The sequence below is a fragment of the Capricornis sumatraensis genome, chromosome 3 (assembly GCF_032405125.1).
Source record: "Capricornis sumatraensis isolate serow.1 chromosome 3, serow.2, whole genome shotgun sequence".
Taxonomy (NCBI): Eukaryota; Metazoa; Chordata; class Mammalia; order Artiodactyla; family Bovidae; genus Capricornis; species Capricornis sumatraensis.
The window spans coordinates 132,376,117-132,391,808 of record NC_091071.1 but is presented as its reverse complement, the minus strand read 5'-3'; the positions used below and the strand labels follow the sequence as shown (position 1 = coordinate 132,391,808).

At 39.3% G+C, this 15,692-nt stretch overlaps 1 protein-coding gene and 1 non-coding gene across 2 annotated transcripts in view; one reads left to right on the top strand and one right to left on the bottom strand.

Annotated features, from left to right (window-relative positions):
• Positions 1-15,692, top strand: part of SATB2 (SATB homeobox 2) — a 199,877-nt gene that overhangs the window by 139,252 nt on the left and 44,933 nt on the right. Inside the window, exons 8-9 of the mRNA XM_068968633.1 lie at positions 8,324-8,536; positions 13,138-13,293. Coding sequence (XP_068824734.1) covers positions 8,324-8,536; positions 13,138-13,293 — 369 coding nt within the window. The remainder of the gene's footprint in view (positions 1-8,323; positions 8,537-13,137; positions 13,294-15,692) is intronic.
• Positions 6,193-6,264, bottom strand: TRNAC-ACA (transfer RNA cysteine (anticodon ACA)). Its single transcript has one exon. It is a non-coding gene; the product is annotated as a tRNA-Cys (tRNA).

The following is a 15,692-nucleotide window of genomic DNA, read 5'->3' as shown; positions in this document are numbered from 1 at the left end:
ACATTCAGAAAACGAAGATCATGGCATCCGGTCCCATCCCTTCATGGGAAATAGATGGGGAAACAGTGCAAACAGTGTCAGACTTTATTTTTTGGGCTCCAAACTCACTGCAGATGGTGATTGCAGCCATGAAATTAAAAGACGCTTACTCCTTGGAAGGAAAGTTATGACCAACCTAGATAGCATATTCAAAAGCAGAGACATTACTTTGCCGACTAAGGTCTGTCTGGTCAAGGCTATGGTTTTTCCTGTGGTCATGTATGGATGTGAGAGTTGGACTGTGAAGAAGGCTGAGCGCTGAAGAATTGATGCTTTTGAACTGTGGTGTTGGAGAAAACTCTTGAGAATCCCTTGGACTGCAAGGAGATCCAACCAGTCCATTCTGAAGGAGATCAGCCCTGGGATTTCTTTGGAGGGAATGATGCTGAAGCTGAAACTCTAGTATTTTGGCCACCTCATGCAAAGAGTTGACTCATTGGAAAAGACTCTGAAGCTGGGAGGGATTGAGGGCAGAAGGAGAAGGGGACGATAGAGGATGAGATGGCTGGATGGCATCACTGACTCGATGGACGTGAGTCTGAGTGAATTCCGGGAGTTGGTGATGGACAGGGAGGCCTGGTGTGCTGTGATTCATGGGGTCACAGAGAGTCGGACATGACTGAGTGACTGAACTGAACTGAACTGAACCACTAAGCACAAAATATGCATATTTTACTCCCAAGGAGTTGACTATATGATGGGAGAAAGAGGTTTTATAGTTACACAATGTAAAAGATGCTAAGTGTCGTAAATAGAAGACAGAACTAGTGCCATCTCCCTTCAGAGGAGAGAGAAAGTATTGCCAACTGCAGCATATATACATATACAGATATATGCATAGTCTTTTAGTGCATTGCAGAATACATCTCTACAGCCTGAACATTTGTCTGCAAATGTTACTTTTGTATATGCATTTATATTTGCAGAGTACATTGATTCCCTCTAAATGCTCAATTCTATCCACCCCCATCATATAAAAGTGCTATATGCATAGGCTGTCTTTGCTAATAAAGAAATATTATAATAAAAGAGAGGTTTTTATTAAACTAATGCAATAACGACATTTTCTTTGAGGATTTAACACATCATTTTTAATAATAAAAATCAAATTGTCATTGTTGTGCCCTGTATACCTTTTATTCAAATCACACTAAATACTCTGCCTTCATGTCTAAGCAGTGCTCTAGGGGGTGATGGGGGAGGTGAGTAGTTTTTAACATAATGCAAATGAATTTCAGCAGTCAGCTTTGTAGTGGGGTTGTAGATTATGAATATGGGAGCCAGGGAAACCCGTTTATATTTGTGAGCCAAGGGGAGAATGCCTCTCAGGAGTGTCTGGAAGGAAATGAGACTGGAGATTAGGAAAGAACCAATTCTATTAGGTCAGCTTTCAGTGGGGAGGATGTCAATACTCTGTTCAGTCAAGTAACTGAGTTCACAGCTTCAACTAACTGTACATTAACCACTGAAATTGAAGCATTCACTTTGTATGATTAGGCTAAGAATTCGGTGTCACCTGGTTTTCATAAGATACTAGTTCCTGGCTCACGTCAGCTGAAATCAGACATTTCAGAATTGTATTAGGTAAGACTAACTGATGGGCATGCAGAAGGGGGGGTGAAATGTGAAGAGCCCCTCCTGAGGGAACTATGTGATAGGTCATGGTGGGTGGCAGCATATGTGGTTAGCCCAGAAGGGTCCCAAGACCCCTTCCACCTCTGACTTTCTGTAACTTTAATCTGTAATATGGGGGTGTGTGTGCCTTTTAACCTTGTTCATTGGTTGCGGCATCATTTGTTTAGGTTGAAACCTTACATTTTCAAACTATAATATACTGTGCATATGATATGATATCTGTGTTACATGATATATGAGTATTTTGGGGGTTGAATTACTTCAAAAGTTTATGTTATAACAAATATGTGAACAAAAATGTAGCTTACAGAAATGAAAATAGTCTCTGGCTAGTTTGAGGCTTTTTGCAAAGAGAAGCACTAGGGTTTGGCTGGGCCAGTTTTTTCAGCACACACCTGGTGTATAGCACTTTAAAAAATAAATTATGCCTCATTAAATTACAATTAAATGGAATCACGATCATTTGTTTTTCTGGAAGGAAGATGTTTTGCATATTGAAAGCCTAATTTGTTGCAGGTGACAAAAAGGCTGAACAGATTATCTAATATCACTTCATTTGGGGGGTAATGTTCGCTGGTTAGTTTGTGTATACTCCAATAGTTCAGAATTCTTTTAATGTGGACTATATTATTTTCACTTCAGAAAGTCTTCTACTGCTTTACCCATTTTTGTACTGTTTTTTTTAAGCTTTTAAGGAAACAGAAACTTCTTTTGATATTCTGCTCTTTCTTTTTGTTCAAATGTTCTAATACTGTCCAATCCTTCACTTAGTCCCCCTCTTTGCCTAGCCTCACCACTATGTCTATGGCTGCCTGTTAATATTATGTACATTTCAAATCCCAGCCAAGTTAAGTACCGCCTCTTCCAAAATGTTTTCCCTGAATCCAGCAGTTGGCAATACGTTCACCCTCTTTTGAACTGAAATGGTACTAGTTCTATCTGAAATTTATGACACTCATCATCTTTTACATTGTACTTCTATAAACCACCATATAGTAAACTCCTTGGCAGCAGAATCTACGTCTTGGGAATCCTCCCATTCCCTTATGAGCTTTGTTCCAAGTTGTAAATGAGAAATGAATTAATAGACTGATCTGTCATTCCTTGGCAATATGTATATTGAATTTGGGGGTTCTCTAGGTAATCATTGGGAGATATAGCCTGATTGTTGAGAATAACTAATGTCTGAGAGGTATGAAAAAGAAGTATCTGTTAAAATCTAGTCAGTAACGACCTTTGGTGTCCTCTCCTGGAGTGGGTGAGAGGTCCGATGGGCTCAGGCTCAGATTTCCTAAAACCTGGCCCAGGCTTGGGTTTTCTTCTTGCTCTGAAAAGATTAAAGGCCCATCAAAGGTAGTTTCTCACCTGTCCCAGACAAAGTTTCAAGGGCTAGTGCACAACCTTGGAAGTAAATTTTACAGAGCTAGTCATGGTAATGTTTCCCAAATATTTCTGAGCATGTATTTTGCACACTAGCAATTTGGAGCCAACTATATAAATTGCTGAAGGAATGTGAAAGTCATAATAATGTAAATAAGAAAGCACTTCAATAGAAATGGGAGATTCAGAAACTCTTAAGGTCATTTAATTGATCACAAATAAGTATTATTAAAATACTAGAAATTATAAGCATATCGATTTTTCTGTTTAAAAATTAGCCCCAGTTTTTGTTGTTGTTGTTGTTGTTGGTCACATTGTATGGCTTGCAGGATTTTAGTTCCCTAACCAGGGCTCAATCCTGTGCTCACCACAGTGAAAGCTCTAACAGTGGTTAAAGTCCTAACCACTGGACGACCAGGGAATTCCTGGCCCCAACTCTTTGTTTTGTGTTTAGAGATAACCTGTATTAGCAATGAAGCTAGATGGCATTATATTATCTCTTGTTTGCGCTTTGAATTATTTTGCTTTTATTGAATTTTCTGCCAGCGTCATGTATTGTTTGCTGGTGCTGGAAGTATTTTGGAGCTTACAAAACTCTCCATTAAAGGATGAGGGGGAAGGCCAGTGAGAGGCTCTTTTTGCCCAGCTCCCTTCTTTTGTCAGTGACCTGTAACCCAAGAGCTCTGGTAGAAGGTGCCTTTCTCCCCTGTGCAGAGGCTTGTTCTACTCCTTTTCAGTCAACATGTTTCTTGGTCTTACACAACCTCAGCTAACACCACAGAGAGGATTGTTTATAATCTCTCCCTCGAGAAGGCTCTGCTGCCTATGATGAGGAAAATAGTTAATGACCACTTTACTCAATACTTACAATATGTTTTAATAAGATTACTGATATGAAATTTTAATAAGCAATATCCTGGATAATTTATTAATTTCCCTCCATTTTCACATTCTCAATATTCATGACCTTTCTATTCATAAAAGTGTATTTTTATTTTCAGTGCCCAGGTGCCACACCATGTTCTCTATAGCTCAGGCTGCATAATGGGAATGTCCAAGTGACACCTCCTCCCTGGCCGGTTGATAATTAAAATGCCAGACAACTGCGGGCAAGGGCTTTAGAAATATTTATGTAGGATAAATTATTAATTTATGTTCTATTCAAGACAGTTTCAATATGATAAGCATTTACTTATCTTGATAATTAGATGGGGTGATTTGTGGTATATTTAAGTCATGCCATACATTTTCTTCTGATTTTTTTTTTCCCTTGATGATTTTAAACTAATTAAATAAAACATGCTTTACATTCATGTGCCTGCAGAATTTTGGATATATTTTTAAAAATCGCTGTTGAAAGAGTTATAAGCATATAACCGAAACGAAGAAGGTTCAACAAAACAACTAAAACTCTTCTTGAGCCTACCAGTTAGCCACTTGTTATTGAAAATGTCTGAGGTAGAAGGAATCTGCTTTGGGACCAGGGCTACACAGATGAGACTTGAAGTAAATAATTTAGAACAGTGTTCTCATTCTCTGGGGCAATTCATGTAGGCGGCACTGGCCACCTTGTTGGTTTGAGACTTTATCTTCAATTAGGCGAATGAGACAGAGGCAACAGTATATCCAGCAACCCCTGAAAATACAAATATTGTGTCTCATTCACTTCGGAAATGATGCTGATGAGCAGTCATTTACAAGGATGCTTTGTCTTGATTTTTCTTAGAGATGAATTCATTTCCCTGTATGGTTGTCCAACATGTGAAAAATGCAGGGGTAGGAACTCCACAATTTCCATGTGGGGAGAAAAAGGTAAACCACGCTGAACAAAAAGTAAATAAAAGAACTCTGACCTTCAGAGTGATTTTGTTTTTTATTGATTAGGAATAAACAGACTTACAGTTTTGAACCTGGTCCATGAGAACAATATTTTTTTGTTGTTTCAGTATTTTACACACAAGATCTTTGCCATAATATCCTCCACAATTTGTGAAAGTAATTTCGCAGAAGAAGTTTACAAACTTTGCCTTTGAGAGATCTTAACATATAATCATCATAACCAGGATAAAGAATATATCCATGCATATCCTAAAGCTTTTCCAAATTTGGTAGTCTGACATTTAGTAAAATGCTAAAGTTACTTATTTTTTTGGAGGGGGAGAGGTCAGAGAAGAAAGAGTTTTAATTTTTCATCTCATTATTTATACTATTATTTATCTGTTATAAAAAACTTTCTATCTTGCATTGGTGTATAGCTGATTAACAATGTTGTGATAATTTCAGGTGAACAACAAGGGACTCAGCCATACATATACACATATCCATGAGAGAGAGAGAGAGAAGGGGAGTGAGTGCCAGCTTGTCCTTCAGGTGTAGAGTCCATCATTAAAGAAAGCTCAGAAAATACCAATCTTAGTATCTTGTTAGTATTAGAAATTGGTATTGATTGTATTTTATACTTTAATTTTTTATTTTATTGAAGTATAATTGATGTACAATGTGTTAGTTTGTGCTATACAGCAAAATGACTCATACATGTATGCATACATATTTTCTGTTTTATATTCTTTTTCATCGTGGCTTATTACAAGAGACTGTGCTATCCAGTAGGACCTTGTTGTTTGTCTATTTTATGTATGGCAGTTTGCATCTGCCAGTCTCAAACACCGAATTTAGCCCTCCCTTTCCCTTTCCCCTTTGATAACCATAAATTTGTTTTCTATATCTGTGAGTCTGTTTCTGTTTTGTAAACAAGTTCATTTGTATCATATTTTAAATTCTACATATAAGTGATATGACATTTGCCTTTCTCTGTTGGACTTACTTAACTTAGTATGATCATCTCCAGGTCCATCTGTGTTGCTGCAAATGGTGGTATTTCATTCTTCTTCATGACCGAATAGTATTCCATTGTGTGTGTAGGAAATCAGTGTTGAAAATTCTTATCCCTCTTGCTTCTGCATGTATTAATTTGGAGATTTTTGTCTTAGAAGCAAGAAAGAAAAATGAAAGTGAAGTTGCTCAGTCGTCTCCGACTCTTTGCGACCCCACGGAGTGTAGCCTACCAGGTTCCTCTGTCCATGGGATTTTCCAGGCAGTAATCCTGGAGTGGGTTGCCATTTCCTTCTCCAGGGGATCTTCCCAACCCAGGGATCGAACCTGGGTCTCCTGAATTGTAGACAGACGCTTTACCATCTGAGCCACTAGGGAAGTCAAATCATTATTAATATTTCAGGTTGCTTAGTCCAAGTGGAAAGTAGGGTAACTTAAGGCAGAACTGACTTTTAATTTCAGAAAGAGAATTAATACCTAGATTGTACAACATTTTCTGGAAGACAGGTGTCTCACTTGTTGCTTCTTTCTGAAAACATGACAAGAAATCAGGATTTTCTTAGAATCATTTCACCAGTAGGGTAGTTTTATATACCTGCCCTATCTTGGCCTTTCCTTGGGCATGTATGCATGCAGACACACACTTGTTAACATTTTTTTCTAGCTTCATTGTATGGCCTATTTTATTCCTATTTATAAAGACTTTTCTAATCAAAGTAATGACAACCAAATTGGCAGAACTATCAGATGGCATACCTTTTGTAAGTTTCTTATAGTAAAATTGTCTTAAATGGTGTTTTGGGTTGTGATTACCTCCTGGAGTGCTGGTAACTATGTGATGTATATTTCTGTGACATTTGGTTCACTATCTTATAATATATTACTTTCTAAAAAAAAATTTGCCTACCTTACCCTGAGGATTGTTGGCCAACTAGAGGTAGTAGTGTGTTTCTTTTATATCCAATGCCTTTTGGCCTATTGGCCAAACATGGCCTATTTAGCCAGAGATTACAAATCTGATAGTATTTCTTTGCATTAATATTCCCCTAAGTGGAAATGTCTTTGGCATCTACTTTTTAGAATTTGGGGTTATCTCCATCTCTTGTAAGACTCAGAAGTTAACAGCTCAGCTCTTTCTGAGGTATCATCCTAGGGCCTGATCTCATATTGCCCTGAGAAGGGATGTTAGCTGGGAATGCCTTTACGTGATAATCTAACAAGTGTGCAGAATGGAGGGGCTTCCCAGGTGGCTCAGTGGTGAAGAATCCACCTGCCAGTGCAGGAGACCCAAATTCAATCCCTAGGTCAGGAAGATTCCCTGGAGAAGGAAATGGCAACTCCAGTATTCTTGCCTGGGAAATCCCACGATCAGAGGAGCCTGGCGGGCTGCAGGCCACAGGTTCCCAAAGAGTCAGCCACAACTGAGCAGCTGAGCACACCCGCACATGCAGGATGGAAATCGATCAGCTTTTGCCTCAAGTACTGTGACGTCCAAACTCAGGTCTCTAGCCTTTTTCTTGAGTCCATACTACTTTTCTTTCGACTTGTCAGCATTTGTCTTTTCTTTTGGAGTTCTCTGTGAGCAAAGCACACCAAAACATTAAGTTTCTATGTAAAGCATTCTGTTTGGATTTGTCACATAGTCAGAAGGTATCTGAGCCTATCATGGTGTTCTCTGAGGTGTGCTGTGGCCCTTCACCCGACTGCAGCCACACTTTCTGTCGCTTCAGTGGTGGAATTGGAGTGTCCCCATGAGGGCATCTCATAAAAAGATTTGGGTGCCCTCTGGTACACATGCAAGGAAAGCTATTAAGTATGTGGATTGGGAAGCTGATAGAGGGTTAACACAAGTTAGAGCCACTTGCTTTGTGTCTTTTTTTTTTTTTTTTTCCCCACAAGTAACATCTATATTGAAAACAGTGGCCGGTCACACAGAAATTCAGCCAAACTTTTTTTTTTTTTAAGTCGATGTAAATCTCCCATGCTGTTTAAATGTCGGAACTAAATTTACCAAACTTGGCAGATTTGTAAAGCTGAGCAGGACTGCCAAGTGTTCCCAGTTTCAAGCAGAGAGAGTTCTAACAGTTCCTGAAATACTTGTAGGAGGCACCTGGTGGTAATTGCAGTTTCACAATTCTTCCCAAGCGCCTACCTTGCTAGCTGGCATCTCTGTACACTGCTGATTATTACAGTGATGATAAAGTGTCAGAATAGAATGGTCCAAAATAACGCAGAGCCCCCAGGAGCCAAGCACAATCCCTCCAAATCTTCTTGCTTGAGAATTGTCAGGAATTAGACCGAGGTTCTTGACATCACAGCCAGCTGGTTATACCAAACAAAGGGGAAGGGTGCAGGGGTGGGGTGCGCCAGACAGAAGCCGCACCACATACCTGCATATGTAACGTGGCCTACTTTTTTTTTTTTTCCTTTTAATCAGGGGTTGTTGTCTGAGATTCTGCGGAAGGAAGAAGACCCTCGGACAGCATCTCAGTCTCTTTTAGTAAACCTGAGAGCCATGCAGAATTTCCTCAACCTGCCTGAAGTGGAGCGGGACCGCATATACCAGGATGAGAGAGAGCGGAGCATGAACCCCAATGTGAGCATGGTCTCGTCAGCCTCCAGCAGTCCCAGCTCCTCCCGAACCCCTCAGGTGAGATATTCCCTCCACTGACTTTTCACTCTTTGCCTTAGAAACATCTTGCCTTCACTGATACTTTGTTTTCCCTCAAAACCTAAGAGATATAATTCTAGGACTTCTTAATCTGCTGAACATGTGGGTTAGAGAATGTGAACCTCTGACCCTATACTAGTGGTTATCCTTTACTGTATCATCCATGCCATTTCTCTCCTTTTAAAAAAGTCCCATTCTTCCATATGTGGCGGGGGTGGGTGGAAGGATAACTGCTAGATGTCTGCATACAGTTGGTTGGTTATCAAAGAAGGAACTAGGGGATTAGTGTTGAGGCTAAGTTTGCATAGGCAGCACACTGCTCTTCCTCCAATTATGTATTTATTTTGATGGAGATAGAGTAGTTGGGGGCTGGGGACAGCTAGAGTAGTCCGAGTTCTGCTTGATGGAACCTGAAAGAAACGAAATCCGCGAGGAACCTGTGTGACGGAAGCAGGCATATGCTGTGGCTAGATCACAATGACTGGGAGCTCATTCGGTGACTCTGTAGAAAATGGTGGGAAGGTAGACCATGTTCTCTTTCCTGCAGTGATTCCCAAAGGATCCTGGCTCAGCTTTCCATCCTTTCATCCGCACTTTAACAGCACTTTGTTCTCAGGTCCTTCTGCAAATGCATACATCTGTTAATAGTAGTGTGTGCTTTAAAGATGTTAACTGAAGGGTCAAGTTCTCAAGTAGCCAAGAGTCATCTCCAACTCAGATCTGAGCACACTCCTTCTTAGCCCACTCCCTACTTCGCTTCTAGGGCTTCCCTGGCGGCTCAGATGGTAAAGAATCCACCTGCAACGCAGGAGTCCTGTGTTTGATCCCTGGGTTGAGGAGATCCCCCTGGAGGAGGGCATGGCAACCCACACCAGTATTCTTGCCTGGAGAATCCCCATGGACAGAGGAGCCTGATGGGCTACAGTCCACGGGGTTGCAAAGACTAGGACACGACTGAGAGACTTCTAAGCACAGCACAGCTACTTCCCTTAGGCTTCTCAGGTGGATAAGTGGTAAAGAATCTGCCTGCCAGTGCAGGAGACACAAGAGACTCGTGTTCAGTCCCTGGGTCAGATAGATCTCCTTGAAAAGGATGGCAACTCCAGTATTCTAACCTGGGAAAGCCCATGGACAGAGAACCCTGGCGGGCTACAATCCTGGGGTCACAGTAAGACACGACTTAGCGACTAAGCACATACACACACAGTGCTTCCCGTAAACTTTTACTAATCAGCGGATTTATAGTAGTCATCTCATTTACTGTTGCTGGCATGGTTTCAAGTTCCTTCTTGAGTTATAGTTTTCAAACCAAATATTTAACAGTTGTACATTTGTACAAATCAGAAAATTGGGTATGCTGAAATGTGATTTTTTTTTTTTTTGGCTTAGATACATATAGTTTTGGGTTTAGGAGTTTGTTTTTTGGCAAGGTCTAAGGAACTGATTAAGCAGAATTTTATTCTAATAGAAATATTTGAGCTTTTTCAAGTACATTCATCTTTTTTTTCACATATCTTAACTCTCTTTATATTTTTACACTCTGCAATAGATTTTTAATTGAAGATCATTTTCTATCATGAACTGCCAAATTGTGATACTTAGACCTTAGTGAATTATGAATTTTAGTTACTGTTAAACCAAAACTAAGACGCTTGACTGCTTACTTTGGACCAGTGAAGCCAAGTTTTTTTACTTTTATTTTTTTAAATTTTGGGGCATACATGTTGAGCTATTGAGTTGGGCGAGTTGTTAATTTGCACTAATATTTACTTCTATTAAATTCACCAACATTTTTGCCACTTTTGAAGCCCATTAAGCTATTACAGAAGAATCCAGCCATGCTTCATGGCCATTTAACTGGGCAACTTTTCTCAGAAAGTCACTCCTTCTTGTTAGAAAATCACACATGTCTGTGTGTTTTGTTTTCCACTCCTTCATAATATTTTTCTAACAAGATTATATCTTAGGCATCTTTTCAAAGACCTGGTAGCTTTCAGAGCCAGACCAACTTACAAGGCTACACAGTTAAGGCCAATATTTTGTTTTTTTTGAGCAGAAGAAAATCCCATCTAGAAAATTCCTAGATAAAGGTGTCCTTTTAGAGACAAGTTTAAAAGGGAAATTGATCATTTAATTTCACAGTTTGGAGATTTTTGAAAATAAATGTTAAATATTTTTCTCAAAATATTATTTGAGAACATGGTCATGGCACTGACATTTTTACATTGTCTGGAACATCCTTCTTTTTCTGCTGGTTAAGCACTGAGAGAATTATTAAAGATGTTTAAAACATTTCATGATTATCTACTTAACCAAAATTCTTTACAGAACCATCTCAGTGGTGTAGATACAGATTACTGTAAGGCTTTCATTGTGCAAACAAATGTCAGAGAGGTGCCACTGGTTCAGTCTTTGAGTTGGAGCCAGCATTCCAGGGCACACACACACAAGGTCTTGCATAGGTCCATGGAGATTATTTTCCAGACCCAATAGCACTTTATTACTGGTTTAAAACAAATTGAAGAAATTTCAAATTCAACCCCTACAGTCTCTTCTAATAATCGTTCAAGTGGCCAGTATTCTTCAGTGCATTTATTGATAACAAAGCAACAGAAAAGGATAAGAATGGTCATTTATTGAGCACTTATTGTATCATGTATTGTGAACATTTTGCATGGATTTGGATCCTCACCATTTTGCATTGTTGTTCCCACTTTACAGAGAAGGAAACTGGGGTTTGGGTAGGTTAAATATCTCATGTAAGGTAATATAAGTGATTGGTAGAGTTAGGATTTCAGTTCTGATTATTCTGATTCCAAGGTCTGGGGCCCTGAGCATAAATTTCTGTGCTTTGACTTTAGCTGTCAGTATTCCAGAAAAGATTTGATCAGTTAGTTAACATGATGTTAAGTCAGTGAGGCTAATAAAAAAACCTGCATTGGGAAAGGCAGAAATGGTATGCTAAAACATGCACTCAGTAGGGAAAACACTCTGGATTAACTAGAAGTTTAAAGAAGAAAAAGGAGTCTTCTTGAAAAAGATGGGAGAGGATTAGAGTGTTATGGGAAGACCTCAAACTCCAGGGCAAGAAGAAAAGTATAAAAACAGCACCAGTGTAAACTGGAGGTTTTGGAGGCAGAGTAGCACAGTGGTCTATGAACTTGTGCTTTGGAGCCTGAGAGACTTGAGTTCAGATCATGGTTATTTCACTTGCTGCTGCCTATCCTTCCAGCAAATTATCTTCTATTTTCAGTTGTCTTCATCTCTAAAGTGAAAATAATAATGTTTAACTCATTGTGTTCTTAAAAAGAATAAAATGTGATGACAAAGTAAAACACTTTCTGGAATGCCTGGCACATAAAAAGCATGTGTATCAGTTATTCTTATTATTACTTTTCAGTAATTAGAAAACAATATGAGACAGGAAGGTCACAGGAGAATGGCAGAAGTCACTGAGTGCTTGTAGGAACCCAAGCTTTCTTTTAAAGTTAGGATGTGACTCTGGCTTCAGGACATCGGTGAGAATGATCCCATGGTGTCCACACTGTATGCCATGTCTCTAAACCCTGCATACTATCAATCCAGTGGGGAAACAGCTCAGGACATCCACAGAGGGAAATTAGCGGTTTAGGGTTTTAGGGTGGGTGGGAACAAAAAGAAAAAAGCTCACTTTAGACCAAATCAGCTGGTGGTGCTCAGGAATCTGAGAGTGGGGGCAGACTGTTTCCTTGTCTGGTGGCCCTGGGTTCTGAGAAGGCTGCCCAGCCCCCGCGCCTTACACACCATAGTTTTCTGGATCAAGTAGGTTCAAACATTTTAGGGTTATCCTAACTCCAAGAAGTACAGACACCTTTTATATTGTCCTTCATTTGTCTCTGAAGCTGATGGGAAATCATTCAATTAAAACGAGCATGGCAGAATACATTAAACCACAATATGAGTTTAAGAAAATGAAAACAGCACTTCAAAGGCATTCTGAAGCCTATTTTTATGAAATGAAATTTTGTTTCATTTCCACTGATTTCCTAGGTGAAATTAGGTGACTGTCTGGGTAGCATAATGATGATAATGGGGGGAAGCCATACATACTCAAATGACATACGTAGAGCTTTAATAAAGAATGAGAGAGACTCAGGGGAGTGCATTAAATTGAGTAATAATTTATTATTTAGAGACCTCTACCCATTTACTCATTTTTTTTTTTTTCCTGGAAGATTGACTCTTCCTCTAAGGTGTTCTGTTTTCAGAAGGAAAAAAGTAACCGTGTGTGTGTTCTGCATGTTTGTGTTGCAGTTAGGTGATGGTTTGAGTTTGGTACCTGGAGTAGCCATCCTACCTGTGAACCGTCTCCGCTACAGTGAGGGGAACAACAGGGTTGACAGGACTCTGCATGTCCTATAGGAATGCACTGCAATTATTTCCAATCACAATTAACCTGATTAGAATAATGGACAGGAAGTGTCCCTCTGTAGCTAATGCGGTTTGGCATCAGCTGACTGAAATCCTTTGATAATTTCTGCACAGATGGCTGGGCTGAATGCAGCACTTTTTAAATTATTATTTTCATGGTCTCTTGGTAGGCCAAAACCTCGACACCGACAACAGACCTCCCCATTAAGGTGGACGGCGCCAACGTCAACATCACAGCTGCCATTTATGATGAGATCCAACAGGAGATGAAAAGGGCCAAGGTGTCTCAAGCCCTGTTTGCCAAAGTGGCTGCAAATAAAAGTCAGGTGAGTGGATTTTTAAAGAGCAAAAGTGAGGCTGGAATTAGACTGTTCTCCTCCTCCCACCAATAAAAATACATCTGTTCCTATAATAATAATAACAATAATAATCCCTAGGGAACCTGTCACATTCTTGCCTTTTGCACTACAGTTTGCTTTTATTCCCATCAGAGTTCATGATAAAGACTAAGTCAAAACCCAGATTTTTTTTCAAGTTTTTTTCATTTTTTCAAAAAGAATCAGCCTTGAGGGATATCTCTCCCAATTCTGAATATTGCTATGTATGCTTTTTTTCTTTCTTTTGGGTATTTGAGCAAAACTCAGTGTGTTCAGAACAGCATCTTCCTGAGAACAAGTTTTAGCCAGGTCTCGTCACCTCTCTTATTCCCACCAGGGGAATGGATGACTTTGTTATAATAACTGCTTTTCAACCTAGCCCCAGAGACACCTTGCAATGTCAGGTGTTTCTTTTATGTAGAGAATACAGTTGTTTTTCCAGGAGAAAACGCACATTGGGGACTGCAGAGTGAGTGCTGAGATCTTTAACAGAAAAACAGAGAAGCTTATCCAGTACAATTTTGCAGAGTGCTGCGATTGTGGGGAATGGAATGCTCCCAGGAGAAAGTAGACAGATGCTTAGGTTTTTTATTTCTGAAAGCAGCAACAGTTGAAGGGCTGTACTATCTGTTTCAGTTTGTTTAAAGCGACAACTACTGCCCTATCCTAGAATGGGTTATGTTGAGGTGCCTACTTATTTATTTCTGGGTTGAACAATTACTCAGATGCAGGGTGAAGGAAACAAAAGTTAGTTAAAGCTTAATTTGAGAGTCCTTTGATTCAGAGCTTGATTTCCTCTGTGGGCTTGCATGACAAATGCTTTCATCCCTACATATGTAAATGGTAAAATGGTCCATCCTCTCCTGAACAGATCTGCTTTGTGCTGTAGAGAAAGGAAGTTACTGAATATGTTTTAAGCAAGATGGTTTTTAATGAAAATTAAGTTTTTAAAATGATAGTTAAATGCTATATGTTTACTAATTATACAGTTTGGGGAATAGACTTTTTTTACGTGTAGTTTTGCAGTAACCTAAATTATTTTTCAGATGTTAATAAAAAGAGAACAGTAGAATATTCAGCAGTTTTGAGGAGGGTTGAGATATTTGTTTCCCCTATTCAATTTTGATGTCATGATTTTTCCAGATTATTCTTTCTCTCATCAATGAAATCACTGCAGTGTAGTTGGCTAAGATATCATGTCCAATCATAGTATGAAATACATGAAAAGAAAATACCATAGAGCCTTCTTAAACTGTTAAATGCATAAAATCCCATGTACCACATGGCAAAATATAATGAGAGTTGGAGCTGTTAAACGAATAAAGCTGTTAAATGCATAATGCCACTTGGCAAAACTACTGTGCATTTAATGGTTTTCCACTGTGTAATAAAGGACATATGTGGTAAATGTGCAGTAAGTATAAAACTACACAATCGCTTTTGCAAACCTGCCCCTTAGTCGTGACTTGATGTAAATATCAAAGTTGCACTCAGTCCTCTTTTTATAGCTGCTTTCTAGAAAAACTCAAGGCTATAGTCTAAGAACTTGATTCAGAATGCTTGTCATCTTTCTGTTGACTTGGCACTATTGCCTCTGAAAATAGTGTTGACTCCGGCCTCCCCAAGTAGTTCAGGTGGCTGATTGAAAACTGTGTTTGCCAGTTGGCACAAATGTAGCTCTCCAAATTTTTATTGCCTGCAGAACTCAGTAGCCCTGTTTCTGTAGAGCCTGCAGTGAAATATAGTTCTAGGACCTGATGTGTTAAAAGGTGAGATTGAGCCTAAATGGAGATAAGATGCTTTGTTTCCTGTTTGTTTTTCATTAGGGTGGTGATTTCATTCACATTTATGAATAAGGAACTTTATTTGTAAACAGCTGACAGAGATTTGCAAATCAGGTGTTAAGTGTCTTAAAAATGGCACTGTCAAACAAAATAAACTTAGCTGATAGTTTCAAAGGCAATTTAACGTAAGATATTCACTCTGCTTTGTAAGTACTACCAGCATTTGCTTGACAAAAAGCATCCTTAATGAAATCAATGGCATGATGTTGTACCTTGCACTTGTATTTGGTACATGTCCATAAGGGTTTTTGTGTGTGTGTGTGTGTGTGTGTGTGTGTGTGTGTGTATGGAGTGACTGAGGAGGTAAGGGTACTCCATTCTCTTGGAGGTAAAATTAGGAGAACCTTGAATAGGAACTCTTGTGAACTGGAGTGGGTTTGAGCCTGGAAGGCCCTGTTCAAACACACATACTAACCCCTCCTCTTCCATTTTACATGTCTTAAAATAGAAAGGAACCCTCCATTAAATCTCATTCATTCCTTGCTATGAATTGCTGTCATCATA